General features: G+C 47.8%; 1 protein-coding gene across 1 annotated transcript in view; it reads right to left on the reverse strand.

The window, feature by feature from the left end:
• Positions 1-21,163, reverse strand: part of ZFYVE1 (zinc finger FYVE-type containing 1) — a 170,943-nt gene that overhangs the window by 116,822 nt on the left and 32,958 nt on the right. The window contains exon 2 of the mRNA XM_030214356.1: positions 4,342-4,846. Coding sequence (XP_030070216.1) covers positions 4,342-4,846 — 505 coding nt within the window. The remainder of the gene's footprint in view (positions 1-4,341; positions 4,847-21,163) is intronic.

Raw genomic sequence — 21,163 nt, forward strand, 5'->3', positions numbered from 1 at the left:
GGAGGTACCGGGGACGCAGCCCCTAACTGAATCAGACCTTGCAAAGTCTCCTCTACCGCCGCCCGTTTGGCGGCAGAACCGCATCGGGACTCCACAAACACGTCTCTTACTGGGGCGTTGAATTCTATGCTGTAGCCATCTCTGATCAGGTCCAGAACCCACTGATCTGAGGAAATGTTGGCCCACTCCTCGGCAAAGAGAGAAAGACGTCCTTCGATGACAGGAAGCGAGGAGGGGGCCGGCGCACCATCATTGAGAGGGTCGCCCCTGAACTCCAGGCCTAGAGCCGGTGGCTGCGGAATGCTTGTCCGAGCGAAAGGAGTTCCTCTACTGAAAAACGGGCACGAGAAGTGAACCCAGCAGAACGCCCTGGGCGGTACCTTCTAGCTTCACGGAAGCGAGGTCTATAAGACAAGTGGACCGCCTGGCCCTTGGAGGAAGGCCTCGGCCTATCTTCGGGCAAGCGCTGGGGTTTAGGATCTCCCAGGCCTTTAACAATTTTTTTTCCTAACTCCTCACCAAATAGGAGAAGGCCTTGAAAGGGCAACTTCACCAACCTATGTTTAGAGGCCATGTCCGCTGCCCAATGTCGTAGCCAAATAAGATGGCGAGCCGCCACTGCTACAGCCATTTGTTTAGCCGAAGCTCTGACAATATCATAAAGGGCATCAGCCAAAAAGGACAAGGCCGACTCCAGCCGCGGAGCCACATCCGAGAAGGGCTCCGCTCCATCTCCAGGCTGTTCCACTGCCTTTTGCAACCACGCCAGGCAGGCTCTAGCATGCATAACAACTGCATGCAGACGCCCGAACAGTAAGACCTACAATTTCAAAGGACCGTTTAAGTGCTGCTTCCAGCCTACGGTCTTGTATATCCTTCAGGGCAACTCCTCCTTCCACAGGGAGGGTAGTTCTCTTTGTCACTGCAGTGACTAGGGCATCTACTTTAGGCATTGCAAAACAAGCCAAATGCTCCTCACGCAGAGGGTAATTGCCCCATAGCCCTGGAAACTTTCAAAGGTCCCTTGGTGTCAGCCCACTGAACGGAAATAAGCTCTTGGATGGAGTCATGCAAAGGAAAGGCTCGAGCAGGCTTTTTGGTACTAGCCATCCTAGGATTCACAGAGGAGGCCGTGCCACTGTCAGGCTCTTCAATAGAAAGGACCTGTAGGGCATCTGAAATAAGCGCTGGCAGCTCATCACGGTGGCAAATCCTCACCGCGGAGGGATCATCCAGATCCTGTGGTAATTCTGCACCTGACTCTGGCTCCTCAGACCACGAAGGCCTGCCAGAACTCTCCGAATCCTCACAGCCCGACCACGGGGGGGAAAAGGAGGTGCACCACAATCTGAAGGGGAATTAGCCCTTCTACGCTTTTCTTTATGCCAATTAGCAGGGAAAACAACCTCAGCGGACAGTCCCAGGCCAGAATCCACAGGGGGGGGGGGGGGACAATAGAAGGGGCCTCAGATGACCCTTGCGGGAGAGCTCTTTTCAGCATGTATGCTTTATGCAATAACAACACAAAATCAGGGGAGAAAAACTCGCCCTGGGCACCCAGATCCTGTCCGGGGCTAGCCGCTCCCTGAACAGCCTCAATTCGAGGTCCTCCCCCCCCCTCCCCGGTCTCAGGGCTCCCCGTCTCCACGGAGGCCGCGCCATGCGGATAATTCAAAATGGCGCCGCTGCCAGCTCTGAGCGGGAAGAATCATCGCTCGCCATGCTCGGGCCGGCTCTTACACCTGTACAGCATGATTTACAGAGCCCCGCTGCTGATTTGCACTTGCCACACCGGGAACAGCGCTTTACATTCTCTGCAGCCATCACCGAAAACGGTGGGAAAATTCAAATGGCGGTTTCGCGCCAAAAACGCCCCGATCGCGGGCCCACCCCGGAGGAGTTAGAAAACACTCTTACCTCACCGGACCGAGTATCACAGCTCCGGTCCCATAGAAGAATCAAAGGAAAACCTCTGTTCCTTTTTTTTTTTTTTTTTTTAACGCTGCAGAGGTAATAAGAACTCTGGAGGCTCAGATGAGTGGGAAAGGCAGGGAAAGGCAAACCAATGCGCCTGCATCCACTGAGTGGGAAAGGACAGGGAAAAAGCAAGCTAATATGTCCACATCCACGGGGGCATGGGTAAGGCAGGAAAAGGGCTAACCTATGTGCCTTCAAAGTGAAGCTGCTATAGCCTCTAACACCCCGGCTAACAACTAGCAAGCCAGGAGCCACCCCCAGGCAGATTTTTGATGGAGCTTGAAGAAGCTGCAGCCACCCTGCTTGGGGAGATAGAGAATACTGAAGAGGCAGTGGAGCTGGCTGGCCATGAGGCACTGTGAAAGTTGAGTGCTCTCTATCTCCCCCTGCTGGTTCATGGACACAACCCATACGTAATGGCTTCATCTGCTTGATGACAAGGAAGAAACTTATTTATTTATTTATTTATTTATTGCATTTGTATCCCACATTCCCCCACCTATTTGCAGGCTCAATGTGGCTTACATAGATTTGTTAACATTATCATTGTAGGATATCAGATACAGTTAGTAATCTGTAGCGATTCGGAAGGGAAGAAAGAAGAAGGGAGAGAATGGTTAGGGTAGTTATAGAAGGTAGTCGTTCATAATTGAGTGGATTGGTGAGGTGACTTGGTGAGGCTATAGGTTCTCATTGTAGGCCTTGTTGAAGAAGAATGTCTTCAGAGATGAAGTCCAGTCCCCGAAGCCATGCCCAGGCTGGGGACCTCTCGAGGCCCCCTCCCCAACAAACACCGATGTCTTCCATAATCAGATGCAACCGATGCTTTTGGCTTGATATCTCTTCAATCTCTATATTTAGAGGAGGAAGAGATCCCAGCACTGCAATGCCTGGAACTCCGCACTCTAGTGCACATAGGCAAGAGATACCAGAAACAGTATCTGCAACATGCAAAACCCCACATTGGTCTTCTGGAAAGGTCCAAGGATGGGAGTGGCAGAGTTAGCAGGACAGGGTAGAAGACCACACAATACACGAAGCCCAAAATTTGCATATAAATGGGTCTCTGCTATATAGAAATTAACGGGATCCATATTCACTGTGGTAATCCTGAAAAACTGACTGGCTAGGTGTGTCTCCAGGAGAGGATTTCAAAGCACGGATTTAAAGTACCCATAACTTTTAAAGAATGAAAATTCATAGCAGGAATCCTAGTAGAACATGAGAACTTATTTCACCATTTCATTATGCAGTATATACTGCACAAATGAACTCTGGAGTTATAAAAGTAAACAAGTATAACCTTCAGAATACTTGGCAGTAAATAATCTAAACTGGACACACTGATGCAAACCCCACACATACTTGTACCCCTGGGGTTTACACTGATAAAGCAAACTATGTAAGTAGACTATTGTCTAGGGACAATTTAAAGCAGAGATTCACACTACTACTACTACTTATGTTTCTATAGCGCTACACTGCACATAATTTTTCAGTACAAAATCTTTATGCTGTCTGGAAAAAACATGACCCCTTACAAAGCTTCAGAATACTTTGCAATTGTTTAAACATTTAGTATGACCTCTAAAAATACATTAGTATAATGTTTTTTTTTTCTCAATTAATTCATAATTTATTTTCAAGGTGTCCACCTTCAACCTTGACACATTCACAAAGTCTTTGACATCACTGAGCTGTTGGCTCAATGAATTCTGAGGTTTCATTAAGGGCTCAACTGTATTGCATAAAGTATTCTGATATGTCTTGAATTTTCTGCAGCAGTAGGATGTTTTGGGGTTATCTGGAAAATTTGGGGGTCCCTTTCCCACCCACCCCCAGACACCATGTACATGTGTAGTTCCCTTTATCAGTTTGTTCCCCCCCCCCCCCCCCCCAAATTAAGTGCATGAAAGGACACACACTGCTGAAATACATGCATATGTACTACCCGTACACAAGATAAAGAGTAATCACAAGAGCGGGCAAAATACTTCTACCTAAGGAAATACTTTTGATTACAGCACTGAAGATTCCACAACCAAATCAGGATATTAACACTATCCAAGAAATAAAGTATTAATAAACAAATCCCCTATATATGACATGACTTACCTAAAAGTTCACTCCAAATTTATGGGATAAATTATTCTACTTCTCAACAAGATAATGAAATGGAAGAGAGTAAAATTTGATTAAAAAAAACCACACACACACATTTTTAAAAATCTTCTATCATAAATCAAAAAATCCCCCAGTCTTGGTCATCAATCTAGGCAAAGTTTCCTACTATTTTCCCTTGCCCTGTATTTTTTTTTTTTTTTTACTTTTCTGCACATCACTTCTTTTGTTCATTTGACTCACCAGAGCCCAGTAACTTGGTATGCATAGTCTCGTGAAAGATGATGACTCCTGGACCCAGGGTGGAAAGTGGTACATCCAGGCCACAGCGTGCTGTGGTTGCCTTCAGTTCCTTGGTGAAATGTTTAAGATAGGCCTCAGAGGCATCCCCAAGGAACTTAAAGAGGTCATTGTGCAGTCGGTCAGCATGAGTCCGGTAGATAACAAGATCTGAGATGGCTAAGACTTTAAGAAGAAGGCGTGTTCTCTGGCTCAGATTTACAGTGGCCCCTAACAGTCCCTCCGTGTCAATCACCACCACTTTATGGATGGGGTCATAAGCAGCCCAGACACCCACCGTGCATGACTCCTGGGCAGGGGATGTCTTAAAAACTTCTCGACCACAGAAGAAAGTGTGATTAAGAGTATATGATTTGCCATCACCAGTGTTACCAAAGATGGACACCACCTTCAGGTGATCATCAGATTTGCAGTCAAGCTTTTGGATAAATTCCTCTTCATCTTTCACCTAAAATGAACAAAAATATAAAGAGAAACTTGTGAAGCTAACAAATAAAAACCCCAGAAGAGTTTCAAGTAACAGTGAAATGATAAACACAGAGCTTTGATATGACAAAGGTTTTAGCTCACTGCTTCTCAACCCAGTCCTTGGGATACATTCAAGGGGACAGTGCATGCAGATCTATCATGCAAATTCATTGTAGATACCCTGAAAATCACCTGGGGAAAAAAAAACAGCTGAGTGTGCCCTGAAAACTGGGTTGAGAACCACTGCTTTAGATTAAAAACTGAAAAGTTTGTTTTATGAAGATTTAAAATTCCTATAGGACCTTGGCCTCAAAATCATGAGTTAAAAAAACCTGTTCTGAAAATAATTTCCCACAAAACCAGAGTTTTACTACATAGACACCTCAGCACCTGCAATGCTAGAAAGGAAGCAAAGACGGCAATCAAGAACGCGAAGGGGGGAAAAAAAAATCACAAGAAACTTTTCTATTTACTTGATTTCATGGCCATTTTTAACTGAAAGCGTTTGTGTTTGCAGTTTGACTGGAACATGCTTCAAACTGACACTGATATTCAAGTTCCAAAGCTGATGTGCCATGAGTTTTTCTTCATTCATGACGGGCAAGAGTTATATTTCTTCAGCTATTCCCATATCCTTTTTACTAGCATGTGGTTCTAAATTTGATTCTCAAGCTACCTCATTCCTCAGAACAGTTAATCAAATATATATTGTTACTGCACAGATTAGGTTAGTTCTAGGTCAAAGAGATAGTAGAAGCTGCTGTGCACTGTAAACGTCATAAGAGGGTATGCTATCAGGAAAATCTAATAATCTAATCAGAACATTTCTATTCCGTTTAACTTCAAATTAGCTCAAGGTGGGTCACAGTAAATATGAGAGCACTAAGTAGTAAGAACAAAAGGGCTACAGTCCCAGAAATCCAGCTAACACCATTGCAATTAAACTTTAGAAAAATACTTGTCAAATAAATAAAGTTCTCAAATGGTGCCTGAAGATACGATGATCTGTCAATTTCTCTCAGATTTCTTGGAAGCTTGTTTCATAGTTCAGGACCTTTACCTACTATAGATCTTGATCTAGTAGATGGTTTCCCAACATACTGAGTGAGTTAGAAGGAATTATTAAGTGAATTTCCTGGGCTGAATGTAGGGACCTTGTTGGAAAGTATAATAGAATGAATAAGATATTCCGGTATAAGGTCATTAAGAAATTTATGAACAAATGAAAGAAGCTTGAACTCAATGTGGACTCTAGCGGGGAACCCCTAATACTTCTTGGAAATGGTAATTTTCAGACACAGGATCAGATGATGTACTAAGGGATATTTTTCATTTTTGTTTATGGGAAATATGCTTAGGACATTGAGCCTATGGAAGAAATGTTTGCCAAGGATAAAACATCTATTAAAATTGGATGAATGTGACTAAAGCCCTTAGACTGGGGGGGGGGGGGGGGGGGCAGGCAAGGACAAATTAGGTCTTACCTGATAATTTTCTTTCCATTAGTTCTTCACAGTATTCCAGGACAAGTGGGTAGTTATGTCCATCGACCAGCAGGTGGCGATAGAAAATCCAGAATTCAGCACTACCACCTAGCCACGTGCTAGCCACCCAGTTCCTCAGTATTGTACATAAGCCAGCAGAAAACCAACCTAAATGCATGAACAGCAACCAACCAACCAACCAACCAACAAACAAGGCAAAAAAAAAAAACTATCGACAGAATCCAAAACAGTGAGCAGGGCAGTCAGAAGCAAAATAGGCTGAAAACACTGGGAGGGCTCCTGGAATACTGTGAAAAATTAATGGAAAGAAAATTATCAGGCAAGACCTAATTTACATAAGTATATAAGTATTGCCATACTGGGAAAGACCAAAGGTCTATCGAGCCCAGCATCCTGTTTCCAACAGTGGCCAATCCAGGTCACAAATACCCGGCAAGATCCCAAAAATGTACAAAACATATTATACTGCTTATCCCAGAAACAGTGGATTTTCCCCAAGTTCATTTAATAACGGTCTATGGACTTTTCCTTTAGGAAGCCATCCAAACCTTTTTTAAACTCTGCTAAGCTAACCGCCTTTACCACATTCTCCGGCAACGAATTCCAGAGTTTAATTACACGTTGAGTGAAGAAATATTTCTCCGATTCGTTTTAAATTTACTTCATTGTAGCTTCATCGCATGCTCCCTAGTCCTAGTATTCCCCTTCCATTACGTTCTATCCCAGTATTCCAGGACAAGTGGGATGTTCAAAAGCAATCTCTGCGAGGGTAGGACATCGGCCCTGCTGCTCTTAAGACCGCCACCCCAAAGGATGCATTTGACCGTGCAGCAACATCCACACTATAATGCTTGCTTAAAGAATGCAACGATGAGCATGTCACCGCCATCCAAATGTCTACCAGAGAAAACAAAGATGTCTCCGTGCCCACGATGTCGCCACACGCCTAGTCGAGTGGGCCTTCAAAACCCAAAGGCGAAGCCTTCCCTGCCAGGATATAGGCGGACGACACCGCCTCCTTCAACCAGCGGGCAATGGACGCTTTGGAGGCCATTAGGCCCAACTTCTGTTTACCGAACAAAACAAACTAGCCGAGCGATGAAACTTGTTAGTCGCCTCCAGATACCGGATAAGAACTCTTTGAACATCCAGAAACCGCAAGAACGAATACCAGCCCCCCACGTCCTGGAAGGCAGCTCTACCGACTGATTAAGATGAAATTCCGAGACCACCTTGGGCAGAAAAGACGGCACTGTTCATAGAGACACCCCCCCCCCCCTCTGAAAAACGGAGAAAGGGGTCCCTGCAAGAGAGTGCCTGGAGCTCAGAAACACAACGGGCCGAAGCAATAGCCACCAAAAATACCGCCTTCAGAGTAAGATCCTTCAGGGAAGCCTGAAGAAGAGGCTCAAAGGGAACTGAAGCACTCCAAGCACCAGATTGAGATCCCAGTCAGGGCAGGGAGCCCGGAAGGGCGGTTGAAAATGACCCAGTCCTTTCAGAAAACGGACCACATCCAGGTGAGCCGCTAGCGAAGAACTGTGCAAGCACCCTTGGAAGCAGGCCAAGGCCGCCACCTGGACCTTCAAGGACCCCAGCGCTAAGCCCTTATGCACCCCCTGCTGCAGAAAATCAAGGATGCTGCCCACCGAAGCGCTAAAGGAATCCAACCCTCTTTCCACGTATCAACTTCAAATATACGCCAGACGCGGGCATAGGCCGAAGAAGTAGACCGCATGCGAGCCTGAAGCAGGATAGTAATAACCAAATCCAAATAGCCCTTCTTCCTCAAATGAGACCTCTCAAGGGCCAGGCCATAAGACCAAAGTGGGAGGGATCTTCCATGGCTACCGGTCCCTGCCAGAGAAGACCCCTCTCCTGCGGAAGCTGCAGCGGCTGGCCGTCCAGAAGACTGATGAGGTCGGCATACCAAGGACGCCTGGGCCAGTCCGGAGCCACCAAAATCACTCTGCCACGATGAGTCGCTACTCTTCTCAGCAGACGGCCCAACATCAGCCAAGGAGGAAAGACATACAGGACTCCCTCTACCGGCCACAGTTGAAGTAGGGCATCCAGAACTAACGAATCCTGCTCCCTGCAACGACTGAAGAACTGTGGAACCTTGGCATTGTCCTTCATGGCCATCAGGTCCATGCAAGGAAGGCCCCAATGCCGCACTACTAGTTGGAATGCCGCGGCAGATAGCTCCCACTCACCGGGATCCAAAACATGATGACTGAGAAAGTCAGCTTCTACGTTGAGGACCCCAGCAATGTGGGCAGCTGAGAGGTAAGACAGGTGCCGCTCCGCCCAGACCATCAAGAGGTTGGATTCCCTGGCCGACTCGCAAGATTGCGCTGCAAGCCCGCTAACTTGCTCCCTCTGCTTTCTTTTTTTACTTTTAGAATTAGTGTTTAATAGAAAAAAAGGCGCAACGCGGGAACCGCGTGACCATTACCACGGCCCGCTAACAGATCCCCAACTCACCACCTGGATCCTGAAACAGGGTATGCACCCACCTCCCCAGCTAGAACCGACACCGCCAGACTGAAGCCATTCTGAAACGGCCAGAAGAAACGTGGCTCTCTCTTTTGTTGGTTGCTGCACAGACACTGCCACAAGAGAGGCTCAGGAGGGAAATAAAGGGAAGAAAGCCTCCAGGTAGGAGCAAGACAGGGACCCAGCACCACCAGGTATGTCTAAATTTCCTCAGGTGTGACTCAACTGAGAACTAGTCACCAACTGGACCAGGAGAAACCAACTGGAACACAGAGAGAAATGAAGTATGTCCATCCACCTGCTGGAGATAGAAGATACTGAGGAACTGGACAGCTAGCACATGGTTAGGTAGTAGTGCTCAGTTCTGGATTTTCTATCTCCACCTGCTGGTCAATGGACATAACTACCCACTTGTCCTGGAATAGTGGGGTAGAACGTAATGGAAACTTTATTTACAGTGGACCACATTAGTGGATGTTGCCTCCACTGAAGACCAGGATGGATCTATCCTCAAGGCTCCATGTGAGGAGCACAAGTTTGTGTAACCCTGAGAGTAACAATTGAGGAGCATCTCTCTCTCCTTCAAAGTGGGGGAATAACAAAAGACATTTCAAATTCATATTAGGGGAAGCCACTGAAACAGATTGCCATTTACAAGCGGGAAATAACAGGTAGAACAAAAATTAAAGTGGCAAAAGAAGGGCTGGGTTGGAAGATTCTGTACAGCAAAAAGTATCAGGGTTCCAGGGCTGCAGAAAATGCAGAGGGAGAATCCCAGTAGAGTAGCAGGGCACCAACAGACTGGCAGCAGGTGCAGGCTTGAGAGCCCCTTTATTCTCAAGGATATTGTTTATTGTTTATAGGTATTTACTATACCGCCTATCAGTGTTGCCACTATAAAGTTTGACAAGAACTCCAATTAAATCAATAGAATAGAAGCAACACAGAAATAAGGCAGAATATTTCAAGAGGTAAGAGAGAATTTCATAGCGGGCATACTGTCCTCTCACCAAGACTCAACACTGTATATTCAGTCTTTGTTAAATGCTAAAAAAGAAATAAATCTTCAGGTCTGTTTTGAATTTTGCAAAGAACGTTCAACTCTAAGCGATAGGGATAATGAATTCCATAAGGCTGGTTCTAAGTAGAAAAAAAGCTGTGAACTGGATAGAGTCTAAGTAACTCTTGGACAAAGGCGTCAAAGTATTAATTTGATTGAAGAACAGAGGTGATGAGCCAAATGGTATGGTACCAGAAGTGAGGTCAAGTAAGGTGGAGAACATGTGAAGTACTTTATAGGCAATTTAAGTCTTATTCTTTAAATGATATTGAATTAGAAGCCAGTGGTGTTGATAAAGCAGAAGTGACATTTGGTCATACTTCCAAGCCCTACAAAGTAGTCTGACTGTCATATTCTGGACGGATTGAAGACATTCAAGAGATGGCTCCAGGAGAACTGAACAGACTACATTACAATAGTCCAGGCGCTGTGTGCTTGACCTGCCATCGCACTAGATACAATACATCTTTGCAGAGCCATCCTCCATCCACGGCTTATTTCTCACCTCAGTGCCCAAGGGAAAGTCAGAAGCCCACATGGAATCCTGGTAATGAGCTGCTCTCTGCACCTCCCCCACAGTCAGGTCAGGGCAATTGGGGGCACAAAGGTAGGACAGACAGGGTAGCAAGACTGACCTCCTCCCCACCTCTTTCATCATGGGATGCCTGGAAAGGAGTGGGAAATGGGGTACAGGTATAGAGAGTCATTGCAGGCTTCATTTTCATACGTCAGTAGAGACTGAAAAGCTGGGCTGAAACATGAAGGTATGTGTGAAAAATATAGTTACTTAATGTTAGAGCCAGCTCTGATGCAATAAAGAGTTGGGAGATTTTGTTTGTTTGTTGTTTTTTTGTGGGAGGGGAGGGATTATTCCTGCAAGCCTAAACCTGTGATCCTTACTGCACTGTGGGAGAGCTCTGGCCTAGGGCCTTTTACAGCCACAGGGAGCAATGAGCCCAGCAGCCTCTATAGCAAACAAGCTACAGAAATGTGGCAACATCTTGAGGTACTGAGAGATCAGAAGTAGCTTCACACACTCAAAATGTCGTGAGCTAGGATGCATGGGACCACTGAGAGCCAGAAGAAAGGCATCCATGGACCAGTTCTGACCTGCAGGCTGTTGTTTCCTTAACACTGCCTTAGACCAGGTGCTTATCCTTCCTTTCACCAATTCATAGGTTATCAATAGAAATCAAACAAAATAAACATGGAAAAGAAAATTAGATGATACCTTTTTTATTGGACATAACTTAATACATTTCTTGATTAGCTTTCGAAGGTTGCCCTTCTTCGTCAGATCGGAAATAAGCAAATGTGTTAGCTGACAGTGTATATAAGTGAAAACATTCAAGCATTACTATGACAGTCTGACGGGGTGGGTCGGAGGTATGCATGGGGACATCAAAGCATATCATTGATATTCTAACAGGATGGGTGTGGATAGGTGAGGGGTGGGGTGATCAGAGACATACAGCTTTATGGTTTATAATGGGCTAGGAACCCCAGGTCCTCTACCACACTCCCCTACCAATTCATAGTAAATTCCAAAACAAAAGGGAAAATTAGGTTCTTACCTTGGTAATTTTCTTTCCTTTAGTCATAGCAGATGAAGCCATTACGTATGGGTTATGTCCATCAACCAGCAGGGGAGATAGAGAGCACTCAAACTTTCACAGTGCCCTCTTGGCCAGCTAGCTCCACTGCCTCTTCAGTATTTGAAGCTTCCAAAGCAGTATGGCAAACCCCAATGGGAATCAAAAGAGCTTTCCTCACAGCGAACGATGGCCCATCACAAGGGCATGAACTCATAAAGGAGGGAATGCACATCCTCCTGGAGGGAATAAACTCATCCTCCTTATTGTATAAGTGGAGGGGAACACACGCGCCTCCTGGAGGGAATCACACATCCTCCCAACACACTGGAGGGAATGAACTCATCCTCCTATTTATAGAACTGGAGGGGAACACAAGCGCCTCCTGGAGAGAATCAACACATTCTCCAAAAAAAACATGCTGGAGGGAATGAACACATCCTCCTAAATTTAAACTGAACATGAATCCTGAAGATTGTTTTCCAACTTTCTCCCAAGGAAGGAACTTCAGGAAATTAGAACAGAAACTGAAAAACAGATTCACAGCATACAGACAATCATACAGGGAGGGCTCATGGCTTCATCTGCTATGACTAAAGGAAAGAAAATTACCAAGGTAAGAACCTAATTTTCCCTTCCTTGTCATCAAGCAGATGAAGCCATTACGTATGGGATGTAACAAAGCAATCCCTAGATAGGGTGGGATCAAGCCACACCACGCGCTAGCACTTGTGCACCAAAACACGCATCCCTCCTGGCAGCCACATCCAGCCTGTAATGTCAGGCAAAGGAGAGCTTAGAAGCCCATGTTGCTGCACTGCATATCTCTTGAAGAGAGAGTGCTCCAGTTTCAGCCCAAGAGGAAGAAATCGCTCTAGTAGAATGTGCCTTAAAGGCTACAGGCGGAACCCTGCCGGCCAGCAGATAAGCTGAAAAGATAGTTTCTTTCAGCCAGCGGGCAATAGTGGCTTTAGACGCTGGAGACCCTCTGCGAGAACAGGATAGCAAAACAAACAGATGATCAGAAGTCCTGAAAGAGTTAGTAACTCGCAGATACTGCAGCAGAGTCCTGCGCACATCCAAAAGGTGCAGCTGCCCAAAAGATTCTGGAAACTCTTCCTCTGAAAAAGAGGGCAAGAAAATAGGCTGGTTTAAGTGAAAGGCTGAAACCACCTTAGGCATAAAGGAAGGCATGGTCCGAACCGTGACTCCGGACTCTGAAAATTGCAGAAATGGGTCTCTACAGGACAGCGCCTGGAGCTCTGACACCCGTCTCGACGAGGTAATGGCCACCAGAAAAACGGCCTTTAGTGTCAAGTCTTTCTCTGATGCTCGCCGAAGCGGCTCAATAGGAGATGCCTGCAGGGTTTTCAAAACTAGCCACAGGTTCCAAGCTGGACAGGGTGCTCGCACTGGAGGTCGGAGCCGAAGCACCCCTCTAAGAAACCGTGCCACAACTGGGTGCGCAGCCAAAGACACGCCTTCCACCTTACCACGAAGGGAGGCCAACGCTGCCACCTGCACCCGCAGGGAATTATAGGCCAAGCCTTTTTGTACACCTTCCTGCAAAAAGTCCAGAATCGGCGACACAGGAGCCCGCATTGGAACAATGGCTCTGGAAGCACACCAAGACTCAAACAGGCACCAAATCCTGGCATAAGCCACAGAAGTGGATCGCTTGCGGGCTTGCAGGAGAGTGGAAATAACTTTATTGGAATAACCTTTATCCCTCAATTGCGCCCTCTCAATAGCCATGCCGTAAGACCAAAGCGGCCGGCGTCCTCCATGGCTACCGGTCCCTGAGTCAACAGGTTCAGTACCAGAGGTAACGGCAGAGGAGCCTCCAGGAGCATCTGTCGGAGGTCTGCATACCAAGGTCTCCTTGGCCAATCCAGGGCGATGAGGACCACTTCTCCTGGGTGCAGCTGAATCCGCAAGAGCAGGCGCCCTATCAAGGGCCATGGGGGAAACACATAAAGTAGACCCGGAGGCCAGGGTTGAGCCAAGGCATCCAACCCCGCCGAGCGAGGATCTCTCCGGCTGCTGAAGAAGCACGGGGCTTTGGTATTGGCACTTGTCGCCATTAGATCCATTTGGCACAGATCTGCAGGAATACTTCGTCTGCCTGATTCCATTCTGCTGGATCGATCTGATGCCAAGAAAGTCTGCATTGATAATCCTGAGAAACTGGAGACCATCTTTGAAGTAGGGAATACTGTAGAGGTCTCAGGTGCGCTCTCGCCCAGGGCACCACTTCCAATGTGGCTGTCATCGATCCCAGCAGCTGGACAAAGTCCCAAGCTCGCGGGTGGGGCATCCTCAGGAGCAGACGGACCTGATTCTGAAGCTTGCACCGCCTTGGCTCGGGTAGGAACACAGCCCGAGACTGTGTCAAACCTGGCCCCCAAAAGCTCTAGAGATTGTGAAGGGGACAGGTGACTTTTGGCCATATTGACGACCCAGCCTAGAGATTGCAGTACTGAGACCACTCTGGCTGTAGCTTGTAAGATCTCTGTTACAGAGTCTGCTCTGATGAGCCAGTCGTCTAGGTACGGGTGAACCCTGATACCTTCTCGCCTGAGAAAAGCAGCTACTACCACCATTACCTTCGAAAAGGTTCGGGGAGCTGTGGCGAGGCCAAAAGGCAAGGCCCTGAACTGGAAATGTTTTCCCAACACCGCAAACCTCAGAAACTTCTGGTGCGGGGGCCAAATCGGTATGTGCAAGTAAGCTTCTTTCAGGTCTAGAGACATGAGAAACTCTCCTGGCTGAACCGCCGCAATGACGGAGCGCAGGGATTCCATGTGGAAATGCCGCACTCTCAGGGACTTGTTCACTTCTTTTAAGTCCAGAATAGGGCGAAAGGACCCACCTTTTCGTGGCACCACAAAGTAGATGGAGTATCGGCCGCAGCCTTGCTCGGCGGGAGGCACCGGGGTCACTGCCCCTAACTGAATCAGACCTTGTAAAGTCTCCTCCACCGCCGCCCGTTTGTCGGCAGAACCGCATCGGGACTCCACAAACACGTCTCTTACTGGGGCGTTGATTCTGTATCCATCTCTGATCAGGTCCAGAACCCACTGATCTGAGGAAATCTTGGCCCACTCCTCGACAAAGAGGGAAAGCCGTCCTCCAATGACAGGCATCGAGGAGAGGGCCGGCGCACCATCATTGAGAGGGTCGGCCCTGAACTCCTGGTCTTGAGCCACCGGCTGCGGAACGCTTGTCCGAGCGAAAGGAGTTCCTCTGCTGACCACGGGCACGTGAAGTGAACCCAGCAGAACGCCCCGGGCGGTACCTTCTAGCTTCACGGAAGCGAGGTCTGTACAAGGAGTGGACCGCCTGGCCCTTAGAGGAAGGCCTCTGCCTATCTTCGGGCAAGCGCTGAGGTTTTGGATCACCCAGGCCTTTCACAATTTTCTCCAACTCCTCACCAAATAGGAGAAGTCCTTGAAAAGGCAACTTCACCAACCTTTGCTTAGAGGCCATGTCCGCTGCCCAGTGTCGTAGCCACAGACGACGGCGAGCCGCCACTGCTACTGCCATTTGTTTAGCCGAAGCTCTGACAAGGTCATAAAGGGCATCAGCCAGAAAGGACAAGGCCACCTCCATCCGCGGAGCCACATCCAAGAAGGGCTCCGCTCCATCTCCGGACTGAGCCACTGCCTGTTGCAGCCAAGCTAGGCAGGCTCTCACAGCATAACAGCTGCATGCAGACGCCCGAACAGTGAGACCTGCAATTTCAAAGGACCGTTTCAACGCTGTTTCCAGCCTACGGTCTTGAACATCCTTCAGGGCAACACCTCCTTCAACAGGGAGGGTAGTTCTCTTTGTCACCGCAGTGACTAGGGCATCCACTGTAGGCATTTGAAAACGAGCCATATGTCCCTCCCGCAGAGGGTATAACTGCCCCATAGCCCTGGAAACTCTCAAAGGTCCCTCGGGGTCAGCTCACTGAGTCGAAACAAGCTCTAGGATGGAGTCATGCAAAGGGAAGGCCCGAGCAGCTTTCTTGGTACTAGCCATCCTGGGATTACCCGAGGAGGCCATGCCACTGTCAGGATCTTCAATCGAGAGGGCCTGCAGGGTATCTGAAATAAGCGCTGGCAGCTCATCACGGTGGAAAATCCTCACCGCGGAGGGATCATCCAGATCCTGTGGTAAAGCCGCACCTGGTTCCTCAGACCAAGAACGTCTGTCAGAGTTCTCCGAATCCTCACACCCCGACCACGGGGGGGAAAAGGGTGCACCACAATCTGAAGGGGAATTAACCCTTCTGCGCTTATCTTTAGGCCAAGCATCCAGGAAAAAAGCCTCACTGGGCAGTCCCAGGCCAGAATCCATCGGGGGGGGGGGCAATCAGAGGAGCCTCAGGCGACCCTTGAGGAAGGGCTCTTTTCATCATGTATGCTTTATGCAGCAAAAGCACAAAATCCGGGGAGGAAATCTCACCCTGGGCACCCAAATCCTGTCCGCTGCTAGCCACTCCTGAAATAACCTCATCTCGAGGTGCCCCACCCGGCTCAGGTCTCTCCGTGTCCACGGAGGCTGCGCCATGCGGTGTAAGCAAAATGGCGCCTGCTGCCAGCTCAGAGCGGGAAGAAACATCGCTCGCCATGCTCGGGCCGGCTCCTAAGCCAATACAGCACGATTTACAGAGCCCTGCTGCTGATTTGCGCTTGCCACAAGTGGAACAACGCTTTACATTGTCCGCAGCCATCGCCGAAAAACGGCGGTAAAATCCAAAATGGCAGTTTCGCGCCAAAATCGCCCCGATCGCGGGCCCACCCCGGAGGAGTTGGAAAACACTCTTACCTCAAAGGATCTAGTGTACAACTACGATCCTGCTGAAAATCAGGTCAAAAACCTCTGTTCCAGCGTCTCTGCGTTTAAAAACGCGATGCAACTTTTTTTTATTTTTTATTTTTTTTTTAAGCTGTGAGGAAAGCAGAGGTATTGAAGACTCCGGAGGCTCAGATGAGTGGGAAAGTCGGGGAAAGGGCGAACCTATATGCCTGCATCCACTGTTGGTGGGTAAGGACAGGGAAAGCAAGGCAATATGTCCACATCCACAGAGGTATGGGTAAGGCAGGGAAAGGGCTAACCTATGTGCCTTTAAAGTGAAGCTGCTCCCGGTTAACAACTGGCAAGCCAGGAACCACCTCCCGGCAGATTTTTCTGGAGCTCGAACAAGCTGCAGCCACCCTGCTAAGGGAGATAGAGAATACTGAAGAGGCAGTGGAGCTAGCTGGCCAAGAGGGCACTGTGAAAGTTTGAGTGCTCTCTATCTCCCCTGCTGGTTGATGGACATAACCCATACGTAATGGCTTCATCTGCTTGATGACAAGGAATGCACAATTGTGAACACAGCCAAACAGGATCCCCAAGCCTCACGAAATGTCAGCATCCAGGGCATGGAGCAGTAGCAGCCAAGGAGGTTTGACTGAACAGAAAACAGCATGATGTCAAAAGGTTGAAGCCACTTAGGCTAATCTATGCTTCCCCTTCCCTGCGCAGCAGACGATCTGCATGCACTCAAAACAAATCAAACAAACCTATGAGCAGCTGCATCCATGTTGTCGCTGGTAGCATTTTTATTTAATCTCACTTATATTTTCAAACATGCCAGCTTGTGCAGCATACAGACATACACAGAGGAAGTACAATAACTTTTCATAGGTAGAGTAGTAATCAGTGTATTATTTATTACATTTATACCCCGCACTTGGAGGGGCTGGTTATAGGGACACCCTAGCATGTGTTATATTCATGCAGAGATTTTTTTTTCTCAGGTAAAAGGCCACTAAAACAGACATCATGTTATGAGAATCAGGTGCTCAACATTCAGAGTTTCTATCTATTTATTTACTTATTTATGGCAGATATATCCCACATTAACATGAATTAGGTTGAAACCTAGAGGCATTTTAAATCTTTTTTTTCCTTGTGCCTAGATCAAAAGAGATGACTTGTGGGAACTTGCACCTTTTGTTTTGTGGAAAGCAGTGGTATATTATAAAAATGCACTTAATATTGTTTATTACTACCATTTAAAAGAAAAATATTAAATAATTAGAGCAGAGCTACCTTCATGCAGAAGTTCAGACTCTACCTAAATGTGCCAACATTTTCCAGTTCTGTGACATATATTTCTTTCTTCTTCAAGTCAGCTTTCAACAGCATTTTCTCAGTTATTACCCAAATGCGAACACAATTATAATGCTAATTCATAAGTTTTGGATGTTAACGAATTCTATTCTGTCTCACTGTATTTCCAGTTTTGGCACAGTATAAGTCATCATAAGGACCAATGGACTGCATTAGGGGCTTATAGCCTATTCAGTTATGTTTAAACAAATGAGAGATCTGCATAAAAGAAAAGATGTATTTTTATTATTTTGACTTATAAATCCACTTGTCCCAGAAAGATACTCAAAACAGAATACCTATTTGTACAAAAGAGATGAGGTGAATATGTGATTCCATGTGCCCCAATTACAGGAAATTTTAATTTTACTTCCAATCTTTATAACACCAGGCTTCCCAAGGCAGATTAGAACAGTTAAGATGACCCATCAGCACACAGGATATCCTCACTGAAATTTGTCCATGTATTACTGTATTGTATAGAACAGTATAGAAAAACAGAGCACAAAATATGGCCTTTATTAGTGCTGTTTCCACCTGCTACAATAATTTTTGAAGCGAATTTAGTGATATTCAGTTTTGATTTTATGATATTTACTGCCTTTTTGAAGGAATTCACTCACCTGATCACATTCACACTTCATCACCCTCCCCCTCAGTCCCGCCCAACACTAACCACTACCTCCAGGAATCTCCAGGCTGTTGACCCCCCCCCCACCTTATCCGCTAGTATCTCTGATCTCCTCCCGTCCATCACGTCCTCCGAGTCCGTCGACAAGGCTGTTTCCAATTACAATGCCACTCTCTCCTCCGCCCTAGACACCCTTGCACCATCTGTTTCCCGACCCACAAGGTCCACTAATCCCAGCCCTGGCTTAACCCTTCCACCTGTTACCTTCGCTCCTGCTCCCGATCGGCTGAACACCTATGGAGGAAATCTCGCACCCACACTGACTTCATTCACTACAAATTCATGCTATCCTCCTTCCAGTCCTCCCTATTCCTCGCCAAACAGGACTACTACACTCATTTGACTAATTCCCTCAGCTCTAACCCTCGTCGTCTCTTCGCCACCCTCAACTCCCTCCTCAAAGTGCCACTCTCTCCTCCGCCCTAGACACCCTTGCACCGTCTGTTTCCCGACCCACAAGGTGCACTAATCCCCAGCCCTGGCTTAACCCTTGCACCTGTTACCTTCGCTCCTGCTCCCGATCGGCTGAACACCTATGGAGGAAATCTCGCACCCACACTGACTTCATTCACTACAAATTCATGCTATCCTCCTTCCAGTCCTCCCTATTCCTCACCAAACAGGACTACTACACTCATTTGACTAATTCCCTCAGCTCTAACCCTCGTCGTCTCTTCGCCACCCTCAACTCCCTCCTCAAAGTGCCACTCTCTCCTCCGCCCTAGACACCCTTGCACCGTCTGTTTCCCGACCCACAAGGTGCACTAATCCCCAGCCCTGGCTTAACCCTTGCACCTGTTACCTTCGCTCCTGCTCCCGATCGGCTGAACGCCTATGGAGGAAATCTCGCACCCACACTGACTTCATTCACTACAAATTCATGCTATCCTCCTTCCAGTCCTCCCTATTCCTCGCCAAACAGGACTACTACACTCATTTGACTAATTCCCTCAGCTCTAACCCTCGTCGTCTCTTCGCCACCCTCAACTCCCTCCTCAAAGTGCCCTCCGCTCCCACCCCCCACCCTCCTCACTCTCTCCTCAAATCACTGGCTGAGTACTTCCGCGACAAGGTCCAGAAGATCAACCTCGAATTCACCACTAAACCTTCTCCTCCTCTTCATCCTATCACCCACTCCCTCAACCAATCAACCCAGGCCTCCTTCTCCTCTTTTCCTGATATCACCGAAGAGGAAACCGCCCATCTTCTCTCCTCCTCGAAATGCACCACCTGTTCCTCAGACCCCATCCCCACCAACTTACTTATCACCATCTCTCCTACTATCACCCCTCCCATCTGTCATATCCTCAACCTCTCTCTCTCTCCACCGCAACTGTCCCTGACACCTTCAAGCATGCTGTTGCCACACCTCTCCTCAAAAAACCTCCACTTGACCCTACCTGTCCCTCCAACTACCGCCCCATCTCCCTCCTACCCTTCCTCTCCAAAATACTTGAACGCGGTTCACAGCCGTTGCCTAGATTTTCTCGCCTCTCATACCATCCTCGATCCGCTTCAATCTGGCTTTCGCCCACTTCACTCAACAGAAACAGCATTATCCAAAGTCTGTAATGACCTGTTCCTCGCCAACTCCAAAGCTCATTACTCTATCCTCATTCTCCTCGACCTATCCGCTGCTTTTGACACTGTCAATCACAACTTACTTCTTGACACACTGTCCTCTTTTGGGTTCCAGGGCTCTGTCCTCTCCTGGTTCTCCTCTTATCTCTCCCATCGTACCTTCAGAGTACACTCGCATGGATCTTCCTCCACCCCATCCCACTCTCTGTTGGAGTCCCCCAGGGTTCTGTCCTTTCTGTCCTTGGACCCCTTCTTTTCTCTATCTACACCTCTTCCCTGGGCTCCCTGATCTCGTCTCATAGCTTCCAGTATCATCTTTATGCTGATGACACCCAGCTTTATCTCTCTACACCTGACATCATTGCGGAAACCCAGGCCAAAGTATCGGCCTGCTTATCCGACACTGCTGCCTGGATGTCCAACCGCCACTTGAAACTGAACATGGCCAAAACCGAACTTCTTGTCTTCCCACCCAAACCCACTTCTCCTCTACCTCCTCTCTCTATTTCGGTTGATAACACCCTCATCATCCCCGTCTCATCTGCCCGCAACCTCGGTGTCATCTTCGACTCCTCCCTCTCCTTCTCTGCGCATATCCAGCAGACAGCCAAGACCTGTCGCTTCTTCCTCTATAACATTAGCAAAATCCGCCCTTTCTGAGCACACCACCCGAACTCTCATCCACTCTCTCGTTACCTCTCGCCTTGACTACTGCAACCTACTCCTCACTGGTCTCCCACTTAGCCACCTATCCCCCCTTCAGTCCGTTCAGAACTCTGCACGTCTTATCTTCCGCCTGAACCGATACACTCATATCACCCCTCTCCTCAAGTCACTTCATTGGCTTCCGATCAGGTACCGCATTCAATTCAAGCTTCTGCTACTAACCTACAAATGTACTCGATCTGCAGCCCCTCCTTACCTCTCAACCCTCATCTCCCCTTACGTTCCTACCCGTAACCTCCGCTCTCAAGACAAATCCCTCCTTTCAGTACCCTTCTCCACCACCGCCAACTCCAGGCTCCGCCCTTTCTGCCTCGCCTCACCCCACACGTGGAACAAACTCCCCGAGCCCATACGCCAGGCCCCCTCCTTGCCCATCTTCAAATCTCTGCTTAAAGCCCACCTCTTCAATGTCGCCTTTGGCACCTAACCTCTACACCTCTACCCAGGAAATCTAGACTGCCCAACTTGACATTTCGTTCTTTAGATTGTAAGCTCA

This window comes from Microcaecilia unicolor, chromosome 9, assembly GCF_901765095.1.
Source record: "Microcaecilia unicolor chromosome 9, aMicUni1.1, whole genome shotgun sequence".
NCBI lineage: Eukaryota > Metazoa > Chordata > Amphibia > Gymnophiona > Siphonopidae > Microcaecilia > Microcaecilia unicolor.